The 20,803-nt window shown below is 44.4% G+C and overlaps 2 protein-coding genes across 25 annotated transcripts in view; one reads left to right on the top strand and one right to left on the bottom strand.

The window, feature by feature from the left end:
- The window catches only part of KIAA1217 (KIAA1217 ortholog), a 403,141-nt gene that overhangs the window by 381,064 nt on the left and 1,274 nt on the right, over positions 1-20,803 (top strand). For 16 of the 24 annotated variants that reach the window (XM_025206131.1, XM_006025350.3, XM_025206127.1 and 13 more), the window contains 2 exons: positions 2-127; positions 819-2,223. In XM_025206131.1, coding sequence (XP_025061916.1) covers positions 2-127; positions 819-1,310 — 618 coding nt within the window. In that variant the 3' untranslated portion in view covers positions 1,311-2,223. Of the gene's footprint in view, position 1; positions 2,224-6,407; positions 7,455-20,803 lie in introns of those variants that run through there. The other 8 variants (XR_003094442.1, XR_003094441.1, XR_003094440.1 and 5 more) reach the window with 8 other exon arrangements.
- Positions 12,589-20,803, bottom strand: part of ARHGAP21 (Rho GTPase activating protein 21) — a 118,127-nt gene continuing 109,912 nt past the window's right edge. The window contains 2 exon segments of the mRNA XM_025206126.1: positions 12,589-15,122; positions 20,249-20,280. Coding sequence (XP_025061911.1) covers positions 13,416-15,122; positions 20,249-20,280 — 1,739 coding nt within the window. The 3' untranslated portion in view covers positions 12,589-13,415.

Below are 20,803 nucleotides of genomic sequence, written 5' to 3' on the forward strand. Positions count from 1 at the left end.
GGGCTCCAGTGGCACTCCACAGACCAGCAGGATGCCTGTACCCCTGGCCACAAAAAGTAGACAACAAAACAGCTTGGATAAAGCAGGCAAACAGCACAAGCTACAGGACCCGCGCCAGTACAGACAGGTAGTTTTACCCTAAACCCAGTATTTGGATGGATGTTTAAAGCTATTTAAAGAAAAGGATGTAAGCCAAATAACTGGCTAAAATTGTACCAAATCATGGATTTTTATTACTCATATGAGATCTAACTGGACATCCTGCATCCTGGGGGCATGACAGTATCTAACGATCCTCGTTACACTTTCACCATGCTTATGCATGCACGTCTGCAATAAAACATCTTCTGCTTTTTTACTTCAATATTCAGCTGTAATTTTAAGATGTCAGATACCCGTTTCCTTCCCTTTGGTAAATGCGGTGATTCATCAGGAGAGCCTCTGCTCACAGTTTTTAAAGGAAGTCATTGATACTAACCTATCTAACGGATTGCACTAGATGCATATTAACACTCCATCCAAGCGTTTCCATTCTCACATTAACAGTTCAGAAGCATGGCCAGCATAGTGAGCAGTCTGTAATTGAGGTGACTCTTTGCACAAGCTTTGCTCTTCCTTCTCTCTCTTTCCTCTCCTACTCTGTGCACTCCTGATTCTACACTTTGGGGGTTTTACCAGGTCCAGTCCACAGCTGCAAGACTTAGCTTAGGCCTTGAACTGTTAATTCTAATTCTCTGCAGGGCTGTTTTCCCGTGCCCTGTTGATTTATCGTGTTACTGGCTTTCTGACAAACTGTCTCCTGCCATCTTTATTTGCAGGCTAATGGAAGTGCTAAGAAAGCTGGTGGGGACTATAAAGCTACTTCCCCTACCCTACTTGCTTCTAAGATCCCAGCCTTTTCTCCTACTTCAGGGAAAAGCAGCTCTGTGCCTGCTTCTAATGCTGATAGCTCTAACCCTCTTATTCCACCTACTAAATCATCCCTTCCTCCTTCTAACCGCCTCAGTCCTCCAACAGGTCGCATTACTTACTCTACCTCCCTAATTCCTTCAGTCTCTAATGGCTCCTTAAAGTTTCAAAACCCCACTTATACAGGTAAAGGTCACCATCTTTCATTCTCACAACAGACTCAAAATGGCCGGCCATCCCCTCCTTCCTCCTGTTCCCCCCCTTCCTCTACTTCTCCCACTTCACTGAATCAAGGTTTGAAGAGCATCAAGACAATCCATACACCTAGCTTCACCAGCTACAAGTCACAGAATGGAAATGCCAGCAAGTCCACTCCACCCACAGCCAAGGAAACATCTTAAAGGATAAATACTAGTGTGCACAACTTCACCGAGGCTTTTATTCATTATCAGTGAATCCGCAAACAATATTTTAGCAGGGGAATGTATCCATTTTGCTGTATCAGTTGAGGCTTAATACTAAATGTGCTAAATACTGAATTAAGATTATAGATTAGAGTGAAGCTGTTTTGTAAAGCTGTTGCTACTGTAATTATGATAGAGCATTTTCTTCCTATATCCAGCACCTGTTACAAAAAGTGCAAAGGTATGTGCGAGCGAGTGTTAGTGAACTTGAATGTGTGTACCCAAACGTACTGAGCATGGAGAAAAATGTATGGTTCGAGAATTTTGGTAATTGTTTTGTACAAAGCTATTTTTCATTATGGTGACTAGAAGCAAACAGAGATATATACTAAAGTGTGATTATACACAACTGTAAAACTAAAACTAAAATATTTTTTCTTTTATTTTAGTGTTATTCAGCTTTGTTACAGATTTCTATTTTTGTCAACAAAATGTCATGGTTCCTTTCAAGATCTTTTTTGCCAAAACATTTTGATACTATTATAATATACATTTAAAAGTAGTATGCTGGACAGTAAACCTCAACACAAGAAACAGAGTAAGACTGGTATCAGTGTGTATGAGGCAAATAAACCTATTGCACTGCCATTCAGATTATATTTAATAATTTGCTTATCCAAGAAAAATAAATTGTTTTTCATATAGGTATTTGCTTGATTACTTTTATTCTTAGCTAAATCCACCTTTTCTCCTTCTATTTTGTTTTACTGGTAACCTCATACTGTATTGCATTGTGGGTTTTAAAATGTACACTTCTGTACTGTTCTGTAAACTGCAAACTTGTGTAAATATATAAATATATATAAATAAATACTGTATGTGGCTGGGCACATAGAGTAGTTTTACCACACCAAAGTTAATTTTTATGCATGCTTTCCAAATAGATAAATATATATATATATATATATATATATATATATATATATGGGAAAGGGGTGGAAAAGGTGGATATTGGTCAAATGGAAAAAAGTGCACACAAGCTTGCACAGATTGTGCTTTTGTAAATAAATATATTTGTATAACACCATAATGTAAGATACAGAACTATGATAAGCAAAGATCTTTGCAAAAAATAAAGGGCTGCATGCTTATATTTTTGTATTTTGTCACTAACAACTTTTATGATGGTCCCAACTCAAACCATTCACTTTAAAGGTAAAACAGCTTGAGAACAATGAGCAAATTTTGCAAATCTTTCTAAGATCAGGCCTACATCTCATTTACTACTGATTTCACAGTTAAGTCTCACTCGCCTTTTTGAAGAGTTACCTGGACAAATAGCAAACAGAAATCAAAATTTAGAGAGGGGAAAAAGCACCCTCAGTTATTCAAATTATTTAAACAGAAAGTGCCACTGCCTTTTCCCATATGGTTCTTGTTGGTTTTTTTCATTTCTGTAATTGGCAATAACAGAAAGAAAAATAAGTGGCATGTCTGTGTGGTTACTACGACCTGCCCCCAAACCTGCCAGCCAGCCAGATTCCATATGCTTGAGCTCAAGCTTTCTTTTGGCCTGTTCCTCCCTGCAGCGTGTTCAATACTCACTCAAGCACTGTAGGTATAGCACAGGAAATGCATCACCAGCCATTCTGTGCCCTATTTCCTGCAGCTATGGCTGACAATTAGGATGCGGACACATGAATGCTTGGAGCCCTTTCAAAAGTGGACTATTTTGTAAATGCAGCAAACCTGCACCACCTTTAACCCTAGATGGGAGAGTGTTAAAGTTGGCATGGGTTTGCTGTGCTTGAATCATTCGCCACTCATTCACACGTAAGAATTTGAACTGCCAGCTGCTGTCCTTTTTGAAATGTTCCTCTCTTGAAAGGACTCCAAGCATTTGTGTGTTCGCACGCTTTGAGGCACGTGCAGGAAGAGAAACAAGTGGCAGGTATGATTTCTAGAAGGGCTCAGGTTGAAGAATCAGTCCAATACTTCTCTTATGCTTCCTAGAAGCTGCTGTAGGATGGTAGCATAGACAGGGAAGCAGACATTTCTGTCTGGATCTAGACAGGATTTGTGACTATATTCTAATCTGAAACTCCCTGCAGCCTCACCATGAAGATAAGTGACATGGGCATCCTTCTAATGGTAGAGCACCTGGTCAACATATGTTGCTGTTATGAAAGTGTGTGAAAAAAACAAATCCTATACTAAAAGTCAAATGTCTACTGTAACATATTCTAATTTCATTTCAAAAAATATTTTTGTACTGATGTGGCTAAGTACAGAAAGTCAAAAAGCCTGAGGCTGAATCAGTTCAGTCTCTGCAGGTTAGTCTAAGCTGCATAGATTAAATTGAAACAGAAGTGAACAGACATTTACCTTTGATTTAGGAAATGCAGCCACATTCTTGCAGTGGCTCAGACCAGAAGCCGGGGGCACTAAAGCACGGCTCTCTGGCATGTAGCCAGCATGGGCTGTGTGTTCACTTCTTCTTCCTGCTGCCCCTAAAGTTTCTGGGATTTGCAGTCCAAATTTATAGCCACAGGACTCCACAGGACTGCTCATTACTTCCTCTTTCTGCTTCCAGGTGCCTCTGGGATTTATAGTTCACAGTTGCAGTCAGCAGTGAGTTTTAGCAGAAGGGGTGTTTAACCACCCCCTCCCTGGCTCCAGACCCCTGGTGGGGTTTGTCTAGGAGTATGGGCAGTCACCACCCCCTGGAGACGGGGCTGCATCACCATCTGGGCTTGCTTCCCGCCCTGCCAGGCTCTTTGTTAGCCAGCCCTCATGCTCTAGCTAGGGAGCAGAGGGGCAGAGCCAGCCCTGCTTTCTGGAGCAGACAGCATAGCCTAGGCCAGGGCTGCAAAGCATGCTGGGGGACTGTGATTTAACTTGAACCAGGAAGGGGTCTGGGACATAAGTTTCATAAACCAGTTTAACCCAAATCAGTTAAGTTCTGCACTTACCTGTGATCACTGAACCCACATCCCCTGCACTGACATTGCCATTTACTAAGTAAGGAAAACTCCTTTCAAGCAAAGGAGGAGCTAGAAGTAAAGGCTCGTACCAGCCTAAGCAGAGCAGAAGAGAGTGATATTCTATTTTATTTCTGTAAATGATGCAATGAATACAAACAGTACAGGCTGGTTATCTCCAGCATGGTATGTCATACCCAGATATGGTTGGGTTAAATTCTACCCTACATGACACACTTTTTTTTGGTGAAGGATTATTGGGTGGCTGCTTCCCATAATTAAACTATTTATTTTTTTCTTGGACAGTTGTCAAATATTCTGATCCTAGGTGGAAAGTCACCAAAACTTAGACCCCTTTACTTTTGTCTGCAACCTGGCATGCCTTCTCCATCAAGGAATAGCTAGTAAGCAATGAGCAAGGGAGCCAAATTACACCTTGTGACACTGGTATATTTTGCACTGAAATGCATTCCAGCAGCAAAACTTGATCTTCCTGTGTCCAGCTTTGTTACATTGACCTGACCGTGCTTTTGCTCCTCCAAGGTACAGTGGCACTTTCTCTACTCCACCTGTTTTCCAACTTTTTTTCTTGCTGCTGCCATGCTAAATTTGGGGGTAGCCAAGATGAAGTGGACCTTGCTGGTCTCAGACACTATTTAACACCCAACCACAACAAGTTGTGTGTAGCTGATGTCCTAATCTACCAGGCTAAGTACAGACAGTCAAAAAGCCTGAGGCTGAAGCTCGAGGTCTTTGCAAGTTAGTCTAAAATGCAGAGATTAAACTGAGAAACAACTGGGAACACATTCACTTTAATTCAGTCAATTTAGCAGCCAGGCAGCTCTTTACACAGGAGAAGATGAGTTTAACCCCTGTCCCTGGCCTCAGACACCAGCCAGGATTTGCCTGGGGGGGTCAGTCCCTGCCTCCCCCCACCTCTCACTCCAGCCCAGCCCAGGGCTGCAAAGCATGCTGGGATGCTGGGGGACTGTGATTTAACTTGAACTGGGAAGGGTTCTGGGACAGAAGTTTCATAAATTGGTTTGACCCAACTCAGTTAAGTCTAATACTACAGTCAACCAGGTTTATCTCAAACCAGTTTCAGCCGTTTTGAAACTGGTTTATGTGCACTGAGCTTCTGTTCTGTTATAGGTTTAAACCAGTTTCTGATGACTTAATCCAGTTTATGTGTAACTTCTGTCCCTAGCACTAATGGAGAACATGTGGGCAAAAAGCAGCCTGTCTCAAGTGAGGCTTGTAATACCTGGAACTTAAAGAACTCGTCAGCTTCGGTTAGGCATTCTGTGAAAACATACTTGCACCAGGGCAGCCAAATAGTTCACTGTGTGTAACTGTTCACTGATGTAAAACTGTTACAAGTCAGAAGAATCAGGACTGAGGTGTCCATTGGGATGCTATACATGTGCACTAGTTTGGAGGGAATATATAAGAAAATAATGTGCCACTTAAAATGTCATCATTATTTACAAGTATATGCCAATACAGACAGGGCACATTGTGGACTGGCCATAAGGCTAACAGTCTTCAAAAACAAAGCTATTAAATGAGTATGAGACATGGTGTGTATGAGAGAGAGCAAGAGAGTGAGCACAAGCACGACTGAGCCCTGCATTTACATTAGAAAACAGATGATTAGCAGTTTTTCGTCTCTGAACAACTAAAAAAAGCCTTGGATTGGTATTCAGCAAGCTGGGAACTGAATTATACCGGCCTTCCCAGTCAGGCAGTTTCACCAACTGGCCTATAACAAGTATTTGTTTTTTCCTAGCCCATCCTCACTACCCTGCCAGAAGGCTTTGCAGCACAGGCTCTGGAAAATGGAATTTCAGGCCAGGCTGGAACTCATAAGCTTTTCAGCTGTTTCATAATTATGGTGGGTTTTCTGCAGGAACCCTCAGCAGGTGCTTTGCTCCCACTGGGCAGGTCACCAAAAATGAACAGCTGTTCCATTTGGGATGAGATGTGCTTGTTTATGTATGGGGGGAGAAGGTGTTTCTCCTTAGACATTCTGGCTATAGACCTGCCTTTCCCTGAGTTTGCCACAATTACTGGGAATGAATCACAGCAAATCTACTCGGCTTCTCTCTTGCAGCTGGAAAGAACATGGGGGGAAGGAGGAAGTCCATGCCACCATCTGCTGCAAAGAATGGCAGCAGAATCTAAAACCCCAGAGTGGAGCCACTGCCATCCCATTGCAAGATCTTCTGGAACCTGAGACATTCTTAGCACAGCACCCTGACATGGAGGAATGTCCTTACCCATCAATAAATAGATAACAGTCCAAGAGAAATAAAGCTAACAGCCAGTTATATGCTGGCACGCAGAAGTCTACAGATTACTTTGTGAGTGGTGGAGGTGATCTCAACCAGGGAGCTAGATCAGCCCTGAGGACTTCGCTAGAGATTGGATACTCCTCTCCATTCTTATCTCTACTCCTTTCCTGGCAGGAACCATTTTTATGTCCCAGAAGCTCTCTCTGCTGCCTAGCAATTCTAATCTAATTGGCTATAAGTGAAACACTGCCAGCAAGCTACACAACACCTCTTCCCACAGCCCCTCTGACCCCTACTGCCCACCCACTCCCCTCCACACCCAGGGGTGACTCCCTCCATGTCTCTCCAACCCCCTCCCCCTCCCCCCATATCTCCCATGCAGGGCCAATGGTTGTCCCCTAAACTGCATAACTCTCCCCTCCCTGCACAACACAACACTAAATTGAAAAAAAATCCAGAACAGGAAAACAATGGAAAGTCCTTGCTGAAACGCAAAGCCAAAAGATGCCCTTGAGCATCACCTACCCAAGCCAGGCACCATCTTAGCCACCTGAATAGAGGGTGGCCAAGATAGTGCCTGGGCTGGGGCAGGGACAAGGGAGGGCACGAAGACTCTTCAGCCCAAAGAAGCCTGCTGGCTTTGTAGGACATGCAGGCTGGATGGGGGCCAACCTTTTCCATGAGTGGTGAAGATGGGTTTGTCTGCAGCAGGGGAGGGCAGCGCAATTGGTAGCAGTTCTTCAGCTCAGGCAGGCTGCTGGGTTTCCCTCCATTCAGGAGGTCAAAATAGTGCCTGACCTGAGCCCGAGGCCTCCCCCAGAAGGGAAGGAGACAAAAGAGAGTAGTTGCATAATAAAATGGAAGACTTACAAATGCCTCCCGTTTTAACTGTTTGCATGCATTGTGGTTAGGCAGCTTTTATCTACAGGCTCAAAAACCAGAAGAAAAATGTGAAATTGGAGAAGTCAGGGGCAAGAAATGAGGCAACATTTCAACGTTGCAGTCCTTAAGCATGTGAGGTTGACAACACTGCACTGTCAGTAGTGGGCACAATGTCACCCTCCTGCCATTGGGAACCCATTTCAGGGAGCAGGAGCACCCACTGCCGGGGCTAGTATCCTTGATCTAGGCTGCACCCAGAGGACATACATCTCAACGTCTGTTTTCAAGATATCCACAGCTGTGAAGAATCCCATTTCTCCTCTTATTTTCTAAAGGTAATTTGAGCCAGTCACCGAAAGGTTTTTCATTTGGTGGATCTCTCCTAGTCTGTAACAAGGTGACGGGGACATGGTTTGGCTCCTCATTTTCAGTGCTCTAGGGAATAGTATGAGCTATGGAAAGGTGTGCAGTTGTTCACCGAACTTAGAAAAGGAATCCCCAAATTGGACTCTCATCACTACGTCATAAGGAAAAACAGCTGTTGGGAGTTACTACAGGTCCCCAAAATGCATTATTCATTAGTTTGCCACTTCATTTCTCTAACTAAGATTTCGGTTTCAACCAAACTACAACAAGAACCTTCAAACAAAAAGAACCAAAAGTACCTCCAATCCAGTTAAATTCTCCTTGAGGCCAAGAACAAGGTTGCTGCACCTTGTCCAGCGGAGAGCAAATTATTAACGGTCCACACACACATGAATCTTTCCTTAAGATAACCAAGTGTTACTAGTCATTTCTCTAAAGTTCACTGCATTCAACTATTATTTAGATTTATATCCCATCCTATTCAGAAAGGTGGCTTCCAATAAATAACAAAAAGAAGGTACAGCAGGATGGCACCTTAGGCTGGATCCAGACGTGCAGAAATTGTGTCTGTGGCACTGCAAACCTCTTTCCAGCACCACAAACCACAAGTGTTTCATGTTAAACTGTGCAACAAAACAACCCATGTGTAAGAAGCAACAGTAGATTCCACAGAAAAAGATAGCAAACAACTTGAAACGCCTTCTCAGTCACTTCCCAGGCCTTAAGAATGGCTCCTCTGGCCAGTTCCCCCCCAACCTCATTTAGGTATAAAACCACTTTTGCCACTTCCACCTACCCCATGCCTACCCACTCCCACTCCTCTGGCCCCCAAGAAAGAAGGGAGATCGCTCCCTCCTCTCCCAACGTCCCTCCCAGACATGCTGCCCTCTCCAACAGAGGGTGTGGTTGTGCAAATAAAAACTCCTCTTCCTCGTCCCCAAAACCACAATATTAAACTCAGTGGTGCCTCCCTCCAAAGATCAGAATTTTTCCTTTCTCTTGAGGGGAAGGTGTGCTATAATCAAGGCTCTAAAGTACCAGTTGTAGAACGAAGCAGCGCAATGAAGTCCTAAAAACATCTGTAACTAATTCCTTACTGTTCTTGATTCCCAACCAGTTGGGAATGATGGGAATAGTTTCAGAGCTCAGTTTTTAGTCATTACCTACAAGCACTTTTAAATGGAAATTATTCTGATCCATCCTAGCTGCTGTCAAAGCGGAAGGTTGTCTTACCTCTACAGATTTCCAAGATGCATGTATAACTTCAGGTTACTTTCTCCACGGAAATAATGATCATGCTTGTTTCTTCACAAGAGGCAGTAAGGTACAAACTGACTGCAGTGGACTGTTGCTAGCACTTTGAATGAAAAGAAAACAGCTCTTTATAAAAAACAAGCCTGCTAGTACTGCTTGGTTATTCTGGTTTTTTGTTTTTTGTTTTTTTTTTTAGTGTCAGGTACAGAAGTTGTGTGCGCTCCTGGTGCTGATTCCTTATTTATCAACAATACACGTTAACACTTCCCATTTCAAAGTGGTAACGGTGATAACGTCTGAGGATTAGACTTTTGAAGGGGGCTATGCCCAAAACGGGTCATGGAAGGTACAAATTCTGTTGCATTTCCTAGTATATCTGTTATTGTGCAGATATACTAAGAGAGAAACAAATGAACAAAATTAAGTACAGCAGAACCCACATCATTTGTATCTCAGTGGCTTACAGTTGGCTTAGTTTGCAGTGAGTTGCCGAGTTAAGGATGACCTGTTTATTGCTGCCTTGAGCACCTCGGTGGTCCTGAGCAGCCATTTGCTGCAGCTCTGCAAGTCCTTGGTTCATTTGCAAACCCTCATCTTCACAGCAGAGTTAGCATCTTAACCCTGGGTGCTCTTGGGCAGGGGTGGGTAATCATTCCAGCTGGAGGGCCACTTGAATTCTGGTGAGCTGTCAAGGGCCTCAAGGATAGCTCTGCCCCTTCATAGGTGCCCTGCCCCCTGGTTGCCATCTTGGGACCGGACAGCCTGCACCCCTAACTCCTGACCTTCACCACCAGACATCCTTCCCCTTGCCACCAGAAGTATTCCTTGAGGGGAGGGAGTTGCCATGTTGGAACCAGAAAAAAAACTAAATCATATACTAAAAGTCAAATGTCTATAACATTTTAATTTAATTTCAAAAAATATTTTTGTCATGATTTGTGACTAAGTACATAAAGTAAAAAAAACCTGAAGCTGAATCAATTCAGTCTTTGCAGGTTAGTCTAAACTGTACAGATTAAATTGAAACATGTAGAACAGAACATGCAGCCACATGCCTGCAGTGGCTCAGGCCAGGTGCCGGGGGGGGCGCTAGAGCATGGCTCTCTTGCAGGTAGCCAACATGGGCTGTGTGTTCACTTCTTTTTCCTGCTGCCCCTAAGGTCTCTGGGATTTGCAGTCCAAATTCATAGCATCAGGACTCTGCAGGGCTGCTCATCACTTCCTCTTCCTGCTTCCAAATGCCTTGGGAATTGTAGTCCACAGTTGCAGCCAGCAGTAAGTCTGAGCAGCGGAGGCGATGTTCAACTCCCCTCCCTGGCCCCAGCCAGTGTTTGCCTGAGGGGAGAGGGGGCAGTCCTCACCCCTGGAAACTGGGCTGCATCCCTAGCTGGGCTTACCTCCCTACCTCCTTGTCAGCCAGCTCTCACTGCTCCAGCTAGGGAGCAGAGGGGCAGGGCCAGCCCTGCTCTTTGGAGCAGACAGCACAGCCTAGCCCAGGACTGCAAAGCATGCCGGGATGCTGGGGGACTGTGATTTAACTTGAACAAGGAAGGGGTCTGGGACAGAAGTTTCATAAACCAGTTTGACCCAAATCAGTTAAATCGGATACTAGAGTCAACCAGGTTTATCTAAACCCGTTTTCAGCAATTTTGAAACTGGTTTATGTGCACTGACTGTCTGTTGTTACAGGTTTAAACCAGTTTCTGATCACTTAAACCAGTTTATGTGCAACTTCATTCCGTACGTGTGTGTGTGTGTGTGTGTGTGTAGTGTATTTAAAGTTAACTCCATAATAGGTCAAACAAAATCTTATTCTTGTATACTGGGTGTGGGGGGGTGTGAGGGAGTGTGTTGGGTTTGATTGGGGAGGGTGTGGGTTTGTGAGTGGGTGTGGCTGTGTATGTGGTGTAGGGTATGTAGGGGGTGTGTGTATATGTGGAGGGGTGTGGGTAGGGTGAGGGATGTTTGGGGGGTGTGGAGACCCCCCCCATGCTCCCCTATGGCACACAGTTCCTGCTGCTGGTGGCAGCAGCAGCAGGCAGAAACTACATGGGGTGCTCATGGCCCACACACTTGCAGCTGCCTAGCAGTGAATGGCTCTAGCCAGTGCCAAGCGCTGCACGTGGAGCCAAGCCAGCCCACCTCTATTGTGCTGGGCTCTCCACAGCTCACTTGCAGCTCCTGGGACTCTTCCAGCAGAGTCCTAGCAGATGCATGTGGTAGCAGGAAATGGGGCCAGGTGCCATTGCACAGGGCTTCCCCCAAGTGGTGCACGAGTCCTGGGATCTGCACAGGTGTTGTGGGGAGTCCCGCGCAACAGAAGTGGGTCAGTAGGCTCTGCTTCTTGCCGCCACCACCACATGCAGCTCCTGGAACTGGCTGAAGCTGTGCAGTGCCAGGTGACTGCCTACATAAGCCATGAGCATCCCAAGGATCTGCCGCTTGCTGCTGCTGCCGCCATCGGGATCAGAAGCTGTGCACCGTGGGGGAGGGGGAATGTAGCGGAGTCCTCACACCCCCCTACCCTCCCTCACACCCGATACAACCACATCCTGCCCAATCGAGCTCCAAAGTCCCACCGCCCCACTGGGCATGGGCCCCAACCCCCAGGCTTCACGCTCCCGCCCAGCTGCAGCTTCCCCCCTGCCCGCCACCACTTCCCTATCTGCTGCTCAGAGCAAGTGTTGCAGCAGGGACACAAGGAGCTGGAGGTCAGAGAAGCCAAGCAGGTCCCCCAGCAGCTGCAACAGTGGCAGCAATGGCTCCACCCAGAAGTTGTGCATGCTGGCCTGGGCCAGGGCCCTCCTGTGCACAAGGGTGGGAGCAAATCATGTGGCCTAGGCAGGGTAGCATTAATTGGTGGGTGCCTGTGGGTCTGGTGAAGGCACCTGGTGGGCTGGATCTGGCCCACAGGCCGTATTTTGCCTGCCCCTGCTCTAGGGTCTGTTGTCTGACATGAAGGTAGGGTCATCTGTAAAGTTTTCACAAGTCATAAGCTAGTCTTTGTAGATAAACTGCCCAAAGCAAGCTAACCCAGATATACACCCTAACACACTCCCCCTCTTGAACTAGCAATTTGGCTAGCAGACTGAAAAAGGGTTAATGATTAAGATATTTAGTATCTTGCAGTTCTGAAAGAGTAGTAATCTTTTGATATAGTACCAGACACACTGAATATTGAAAAAAAAATCTCACCACATAACAAATTTAATTTAGTGTAGGGTTTAGGAGTATGAAGTTTGAAAAATCAGAAGAAAGATCATTAAGTCCCTGTGCTAAACTAACCTTTTTGGCACTGTTCTTTATCCTATGTGTAGATGAAGTAGTAGATCCTTTACACTCTGCAACCCCAAACCTTGGAAGTGCCTTGTTCCACACAGCATATCGCTCATTTTAGACAATAAATGCAGGTTTTTTTATATTTGCTACAGTTGCTCATTGCAACTTGTACACAAACCATTTTAAAATCACTCATTAGAATGAAAATTAGGTCATGCAAAAAGTCAACAAAACAATTTTATTTCCAGTGTTTAAGTGGGTGTGCACACAGGCAAGATACAGGTTTGGATTCAATACGTCTTCATGCAGAATTATATTCTTCTCAATAAAAGAAACCAGTTCCATCCAGGATCCACTATCTACATGGCTATGTTACAACATTTATATCAAATCTGGTATCTGAAAAAAAGATACACATGTAATATGTACATTTAAGTTACTTATTTTACAGAAAGATTAAAAATTCAAGTCACATAAAACTCAAAAACTGTATTAAAATTGGAATATAAAACTCAGAGTTCCAACTGGAATGCCTAAGGAATGGAAGCTCTGTATCCACCTGTGTTAAAATTTGTAAAATGTAATGACATTTCTTACAGATAAAATGCATTTGTTTGTAGTTAGTTTCTCTAATTTAACAATTAACAATATGGCACCCAAACAAAACAAATGAATTCATGATGAGGCACTTGTTAGTGACTAAACCAAAAGAACATTTTTTCTGCATACTAATGCCAAGCCAACTCTCAGTCATAAAACCATGTATACACTACATAGCATGTTGCATCAGATGCTCTGTTCAACATTTGTATGCAGCCATCAAATATACTTTTTCTTAAAATATATATATATATATCTATACTTTAACATTTTTATGTTCTTCTGGCTGTAGTAATGCCCTGTGAAGACTTTCCACAGTGCATATTGATGAAACCAGCCCATATGAAGGCTGCATAACAACAACAGTACAAGAAAACATATATACACAGTTACTGAGAAGTGTAACAATAAGCTATTGAATTGCTGTAGTGGACATATTTCCCATTTTAAAGATACTGGTAGAATCGAGATCTGACTACCTGGGTCCCAGACAGTTTATGAGGATGGGCATCAATTGCTGGGCTAAAGTTGCTTTTGTTCATGTTCTGGTAACTTTCACCATTTACTTGGTCAGGTGGCTGAGGTGATCCTGAAGGAGGTGGTCTATTGATCAAAGTCAAATTGCTAGAATTGCCATCATTTGTCTGCATTTTTGCAGAAGAAGGGATCTCTGTCTGAGATGGGTCTGCTAAGCTAGTGTTCTCAAGTTTGGGCTCTCCAGTTTCACCCGTATTAAGGTCAGTTGTGCTAGTGAGTAAACGCTCCCGTGCAAGCCAATCTGAAATTGAAAGGTCCTGGGCTGGACATTTTGGCTTTAACCGATTCACAGCTGAAAACTCGGACTCCTCTCTATTCTGGCTCTGCTCTTGAGCTTTCCAAGCATTCAAAACACTTAGTTCAGGGAAATCCCTCTGCCCTCCAAGCGTATGTCTTCGCCTGATGTTCTTTTTCTTTGAGATCTCTGCAGAGCTAGATTTCTGATTTCCTATTCCAAACATATCATCTGCAGATGCTTTCAGCCGCAGTTTCAGCCTGTCTGTTATTTTGAGCCTCCATGTAGGTTCTTGTTTTTCAGTTTCGCTTCTAGCTGATGTAGTTAAACTGCTGGTTGATCTTCCTTTTTTCATTATGTCAAACATTTTGGTCATAGTAGGCAAGTCCTTTTCATTTTTAGCATCTCCGAAACCCTCACCATCTAGTTTGTTCCGGGCAGACTTCTTCCTTGAAAGTGTATCACATTCAATGAGTTTGTGGGAACTAAACAGTCTGCGGCTGTCTAACTTTGGCGTTGAACTTCCGTCAGTACAGCTTATTTCGCTTTCTTCAGAGTTCCTCCTACTTGTCTTTGCTGCTTCTTGTATTTTTCCCCTCAACAGTCTTTCAGCAGCAGATCTTGTAGCAAAGACAGGGAAATCATTTTCACTATCTGTTTCCATGGGTCGACCATCACTGATCAATTCACTCTGTTCATCATCAGCTTCGTCTCCCTTGCTTTCCATCACCGACTGCACCTCAGGGCTCAGCATGCCAGAACCTAGGTACACAGCAGAGGAAGTGGCCGAGTAGTCTGAAGTGACAGAACTGACATAAGCAGCTAAAAACTCACTGCATTTAATTTCAGGGCTGGCTACTTTTTTGCATGAGAGTCTGCACAGGGAAGCCTGGGAAGAAGTGTCAGAGTCAGGCACGGTCTCCTCAATGTGGGAGGTGGCTTGTGAAACAGGTATTTTAGGATAATCTTTCTGCAAGGTTACCCAGCAGCTGAGATCAGGCGACTTTGTGTGCTTTTGGTGGCAAGGTGCCAAAGAAGCCTCTGAAGGGGCACATTCTTTCCTTCCTGACTTCTTGTCATCCTCTGCAGCATTTGTGTCTTTTTTACTGCTGTTCTCTTTTTCCTTCGGAACAAACATCCTTTGTTTTCTCCCTCTCGCATCTCTTCCTTTTTCACATTCCCCTTTAGTTGCATCCTCTTTTGTCATTTCACAAGATCGTTCAGCAAGCTCCTTCTTGTGGAACACGCTGTCAAGTTCATCTTCCGAGCTGCTTTGGGGCGGCTTCTCTTTTGTTTTTTTTCGCTTGCGACTGGCTGCTGCGAAGATGGAGGACACAAGCAATTCCTTACTATATTGATCCTTTCCAGATCCCCAGGAGCCCTGTTTTAAATAGAAAACAGGGAGCAAGGTTAGAATTTAAAACAAATAAAGCTGTCATTAGATTGATATTTTAAATGGGTATCTTGGGCTCTAGACTGAGCTCTTGCTTGTGTTTGTTCAAACTAAAAAAAAAATCCTTCACACGGTCAGCTCTACTAATTCCAGTCCTACCTGCCTCCGGCTATGACACCAGTGAGGAAGAAAGGCTCCGTTTGCTGGCAGTCCTGTAAACTGACACCAGACCGGAGAGGGGGAATAACCCCTTCAATATCACTTCCAGTCTTGTCTTTGCTAAAAGACTGCTGGTGAAGGTTTTGGAGACCTTTCACTGTTAAGAGGATGCATGTAACCCCTCCAATTAATTTTTTTTTTTTTTTTTTTTTTTTTTTAAATCAGAGGCTTCCTTTATTCCAAATGTTAACTAATTATTTAAGAGGGGAAATAACAGCATAATCACAATCCTCTTCCCTCCGAACTACCCTGCTTCCATACTAAATTCCTGTCATGCCCAGACTGGAAGACTCTTGGCCTGGGATGCAAGAGTAATAGTGCTGACAGAAAATAAGTAAATTCTTTTAAAATCAGTCTGTCTTTAGAAAAATCACAAGGAGGTAGATAAACTGAAGGGTTTTTTTTCCCCCTTTAGAGTCACCTTAAAAAACTAAATAGAATTTGCAGTATATCATAATCATCACTTGACCACTTTATTCAATACCCTTCAACTTCCCATAGCTGTTTATCTTTTTTAGAAAACAAATCTCTGGGTCAGGACTTTGCCTCCTTTGATGTCTGACCAGGACCTGGTGCACTGTAGGCACTACTACAAATAAATATGAAATATTATTATAATGACATAAATAAGGCAGGTCACTTGTTTACATCAGTCACAGAAGCTTTTAGGTAGGTATTTCAAGGGCTGATCAACTATGCTTGAAGTTTAACAAAAGCAAGTGAAAGCATCAGTTATTTGCACATTGTATCTGCAGTCTATGGGTGCAGACAGAAGTGCAGCTCCTCGCTGTAACTGAGAACACTTTGCAGGAAGCATTCTGCGTCTCACTGACCCCTGGAACAAATAGAAGTTCACTGCTGGTTCCAGGGGGGAGGGAAATATAGCTGTTGGCTGCCTTAGCAACAGCCCCTCCTCGCTCCCAACCTGTCCCTGTTTCAGAACAGGAGAGGAGAAAGGGAGCAGAGGGAGTTTATTCTAGGAGTTCCCTAGCCAGTTTTGGAGGGTGAGGTGGGTGTAGTAGTAGAGCACCCTTCTGCACCCCAAGGTGGGGGGGGACTCCAATACACCCACTCCACCCTCCAGCAGGGGCTGAAACCCCCCGCAACTGAACTCCCTTCACTCCCTTTCCCCCCTCCCATGCACTTGTCTTCAACAATGAAGGATTTGGTGTTAGAGACATGCATGGAAGAAAGGGCCTCTTCTTTTTTGTGTCCTTGTGACGAGGTATTTAGCAGAATTTGCAGATTCATTGGAATCTGACATGGCTATGCCATGGCTGCAAGCTGGTGACCTCTGGGCTCTCAACAGTGCACCTTAGTGCCTCCATGGAAAGAAGGTGCCCTCCACAATTGTCACCCATCATTTATCAGTATACAGCATTCTGCTAGAGCAGGGGTTCTCAAACTTTTTGATACCGCAACAAGGGGGTTGCAAACTTTTCTTTCCTCCCTAGAAGCGGTGGCACAGGGGCTGGGCCGCCACCACCATCAAGCACTCGGTGCTGCTGCAGTGCACTGCGTGCCACTTCCCCGCACCCAAGTCTGGCCGGTTGCTGAGGGAGGAGCAGAGCCCCGGTGGCTGGCCAGCTGGACTTGGGCACAGGGAAGTGGTGCACAGCATGAGGCGGCAGCACCACTGCTTCTAGGGAGGGAAGAGAATTTGCAACCCCCTTTTAAGTTGCTGGGGGGTTATGACCCACAGTTTGAGAACCCCTGCCCTAGAGGTGTAACACTTTACTCAACTTGTATTAGAACTTAAAATAAATATTACATATCTAGGAACCTACTTAAATCCACAGTTTTGCAGATTTCACGTAAACCATGAAATCCAGGATTCTCCACAAAATCTGCAAAATAAACTAAAAGCTTAATAAAAATAAAATGCTGGCTCCCCAATAGGAACTAGTGGTCCTCGATGCCAGGAGGGGAAGGTGCCAGCTGGCAGAGCAGCACAGAAAGCAGCAGAGATGGCGGCTTCCCCCTTGTCTCTCTTCCCCCTGTTGGGGTCTCTCTGCCAATCAGCACCGAGGGGCAGAGCCGCACAAAGCAGCCAGCAGTCAAGATGGTGGCTGCCTCTTTGTCCCACCTCCCTTTACCAGAGTCTCTTTGCCAATCAGCGCTGAGGGGAGGGGCCTGCAAAATTGGCTGTGAACTGCAAGCAGGCTGCAAAAAACCCTTTGCCTCAACGTGATTCAGGTAGGTCCCTATACATAACTATCTGAAGCAAAGATGGGGATTTAGGAGCCAGTTCACTCATCCACAGGTGGGCTGAGTTCCTCAGCACTTGCAGTCACTGTGCTGTAAGTGAACACAATGGGCTCCTACAGACATACAGTAAGGCTGCTCCGATGTGCTGTAAGTCAACGCACTCCAGCAGCCTCCAGTGTCGTGTATCAGCAGCCCCATGCTGAAAAATGGGGGCAGGGCACTTTAAAGCTTGTTTGATGAGCTTTAGTTCAAAGTGCCCCACCACCATTTTTCAGCACAGGGACACTGATGCACGTCATGCTCGGGTGCTTTTAATTAGCATGGCTCGCTAATTAACACTTCCCCCCTCCCCCACTCCCGAGCACATCTATAAATGCCCAATAAGCCAAAGACAAGTGGAAAGCTCATTTGCATCCTATATACTATCTGTTTAGCCACTTGTATAGCCATCATCCCAGTACATCAGTCATCATCCCAGTATACAGTTTACTGCTACTGCTAGGGGAATACATCAAGGGCTCAGCAAACAACTGTTCACCAGGGCACCCTTGGGAAAAACCAGGAGTAATGGTCACAAACTCCTGGAAGACCGTTTCAGGCTTAACACTAGGAAAAACTTGTCAACAGTTAGGGTGTGCAGACTGTGGAATAAACTCCCTCCAGAGGTGGTGCAATCACCTACCCTGGAAATCTTCATGAGGAGATTGGATGGTCACCTTGCTGGGGTCACCTGACCCCACTTGTCTTTCCTGCCTACTGCAGGGGGGCTGGACCTGATGATCCTGTAAGGTCCCTTCTAGCCACTTACAATCTATGTATTTATGTCATTGCCTTTCTAAGATTTTATTATTCCTGCCACTAGGAAAAGAAAAATATAATCCACGTTATGTATTTAAGGACTTGAGGCACATACTAGATTGAACTATTTGCCTAAGGTCACATAAGAAGTCTATAATTGTACCAAGAACTGAATCCAACCTCCTGAGTCACGTGTCCAGTGTCCCATCTATAGCTTCCCTACCCAAGTAGCGTTTTCTAAAGTCCTTTTGCCTGGAAGTCCTTGGCTACAACACCTGATATCACATGGAGTCAGGAACTGTAATCATCAGTGAATACACCCTTGTATTCTATGCACACCAAAGGAGGGACACATAAGAAAACATCATAAAAATTCCTATACGGGTTCATCTGGCCCGTTATCCTGCCTTCAAACGGCAAGCAGCAGATGATTTAGAGCAGTGATTCTAAATGTTTTCAGAATCAGGGCATTGCTCCACAACCTTCTGAATGTAGCAGCAGCCCTTGGTCAAGAACCATTGCCATGCTCAATATACCTCAGTGATTTTCAACTGGGTGATACAACTGCCCTGGGTATCTTGTGCATAGCCAGACCAGGAAGGGATGTGGTACATGTGCATTTGTGTTCTCTGATAACACTAAAGCAGGTAAGAGAGATGGTTCATGCTGCGACCCTTCTTAGGCCAACCTTCTACAGCATCTCCTGGAAACAGAGGCATGCGGGATGGACAAAAACTGGGAAAGGCTTGCAGCATGAGTCAGCTTTCCTGGCTGCTTTTGATAACCCTAATGCAGTGCACTAATGTGCTGCAGCCGTATTCATGAAGCAGTTTTGCCTGAGAACCACTGAGAACCACTGCTGAGAACCACTGCTTTAGAGGAACAGCTTAAGATACAGGGAAGACAGAGTGATTCACCCCCTGTCATAAAACCGTGGAAAGTTAGGATTAGAAGGGACCACAGGAGGTCATCTAGTCCAACCCCCGGCTCAAAGCAGGACCACCCCAACTAGATCATCCCAACCAAAGCTTTGTCAACCTGGGTTCTGAAAACCTCCAAGGATGGAGCTTCAACCACCTCTCTGGGTAACATGTTCCAGTGCTTCACCACCCTCCTCGTGAGAAAATTCTTCCTAATATCTAAATAAACTTCCCTTGCTCCTTGTTCTGTCATCTGCCACTACTGAGAACAATCTAGCTCCATACTCTTTCAAACCTCCCTTCAGGTAGTTGAAGGATGCTATTAAATCCCCTCTCAGTCTCCTCTTCTCTAAACTAAATAAGCCCAGTTCCCTCAGGCTTTCCGCACAAGTCACGTCCCTCAGCCCGCTCACCATTTTTGTCGCCCTCCGCTAGGCTCGCTCCAATTTGTCCACATCCTTTCTGTAGTGCGGCCCCCAAAACTGAACACGATACGCTAGACGTGGCCTCACCAGTGCTGAATATAGGGGAATAATCACTTCCCATAACCTACTGGCAAACACACCTGTCAGACCCTCCTGGTTGCCAGCAGCAACCTTGGGTCTGGGTATCATGAGTAAGCTAACAAGAGACAAGAAAATACCATACTGCTTCAATTAAATTAGATTTGTGATATAAAGAGTTAACAGCCATTAGACTCCAACTATAACCAAAAGTTACTTCAGTCTAAAGCTTCTCTTACTGAGTCAGTTGTGACAAATTCCATGAGTGACAACTTTTCCAAGTGTTTGCTTCAAAGCTAATTGGTGAAGGAATGCTATGGATAGCTTCCTGCTTCTGTTAACAACCTGGGCATCGCTCCATACAGTATGCATGTATAAACAGCCAGTACAACAAGACAAGTTGTATATAACAATACATATCTTAATTTTTCTTTAAAAAGGCTATACTTTCACAAATTGGATTTACCTTAGACTTTGATGAGTCACTAGTTGTCGAATCTGTGCAATAAAATCAAAAACAAAAATGTGGTCAGTTCTCTGCAAGATTTGCTTTTCAAACAGACAATGCTGGACTTATGGGGAAAAAAAGAAGCACAGAACAAAATATGAAAGCAAATAAAACCAGAACAGAGTGGATAGTCAGAGCTCACAAAGATGCAAGCTGCACCACAGAAAGCCACCGCCATGAAAGGATGCTGTGAATTGTAGGCAGAACCAGCTCAATGATAGGAATGGCAAAGGAGCCCTGTTCTCTAAATAAAAAACAGAAATACTAATGTTTATTTCAATTGTTTTAAGTATACAGCCCTGCAAGTCCACAGCTGAGAGACTTTTCAGGATTGTACTGGGTACTCTTCTTTGATTGATACAATATACAATGCAAAAGTTGACACCTCAGTATTTTTGGCTGCCTTCGTGACAAATTGTTATCCTTATATGTTACATTTATTTTATCAAACTGCTAAAAGTTATATAAAGTAAGGGGCTGAATTTTAAACATAAGATTTTATGTTCTAAAACC

Source organism: Alligator sinensis, unplaced genomic scaffold (assembly GCF_000455745.1).
Source record: "Alligator sinensis unplaced genomic scaffold, ASM45574v1 scaffold455_1, whole genome shotgun sequence".
NCBI lineage: Eukaryota > Metazoa > Chordata > Crocodylia > Alligatoridae > Alligator > Alligator sinensis.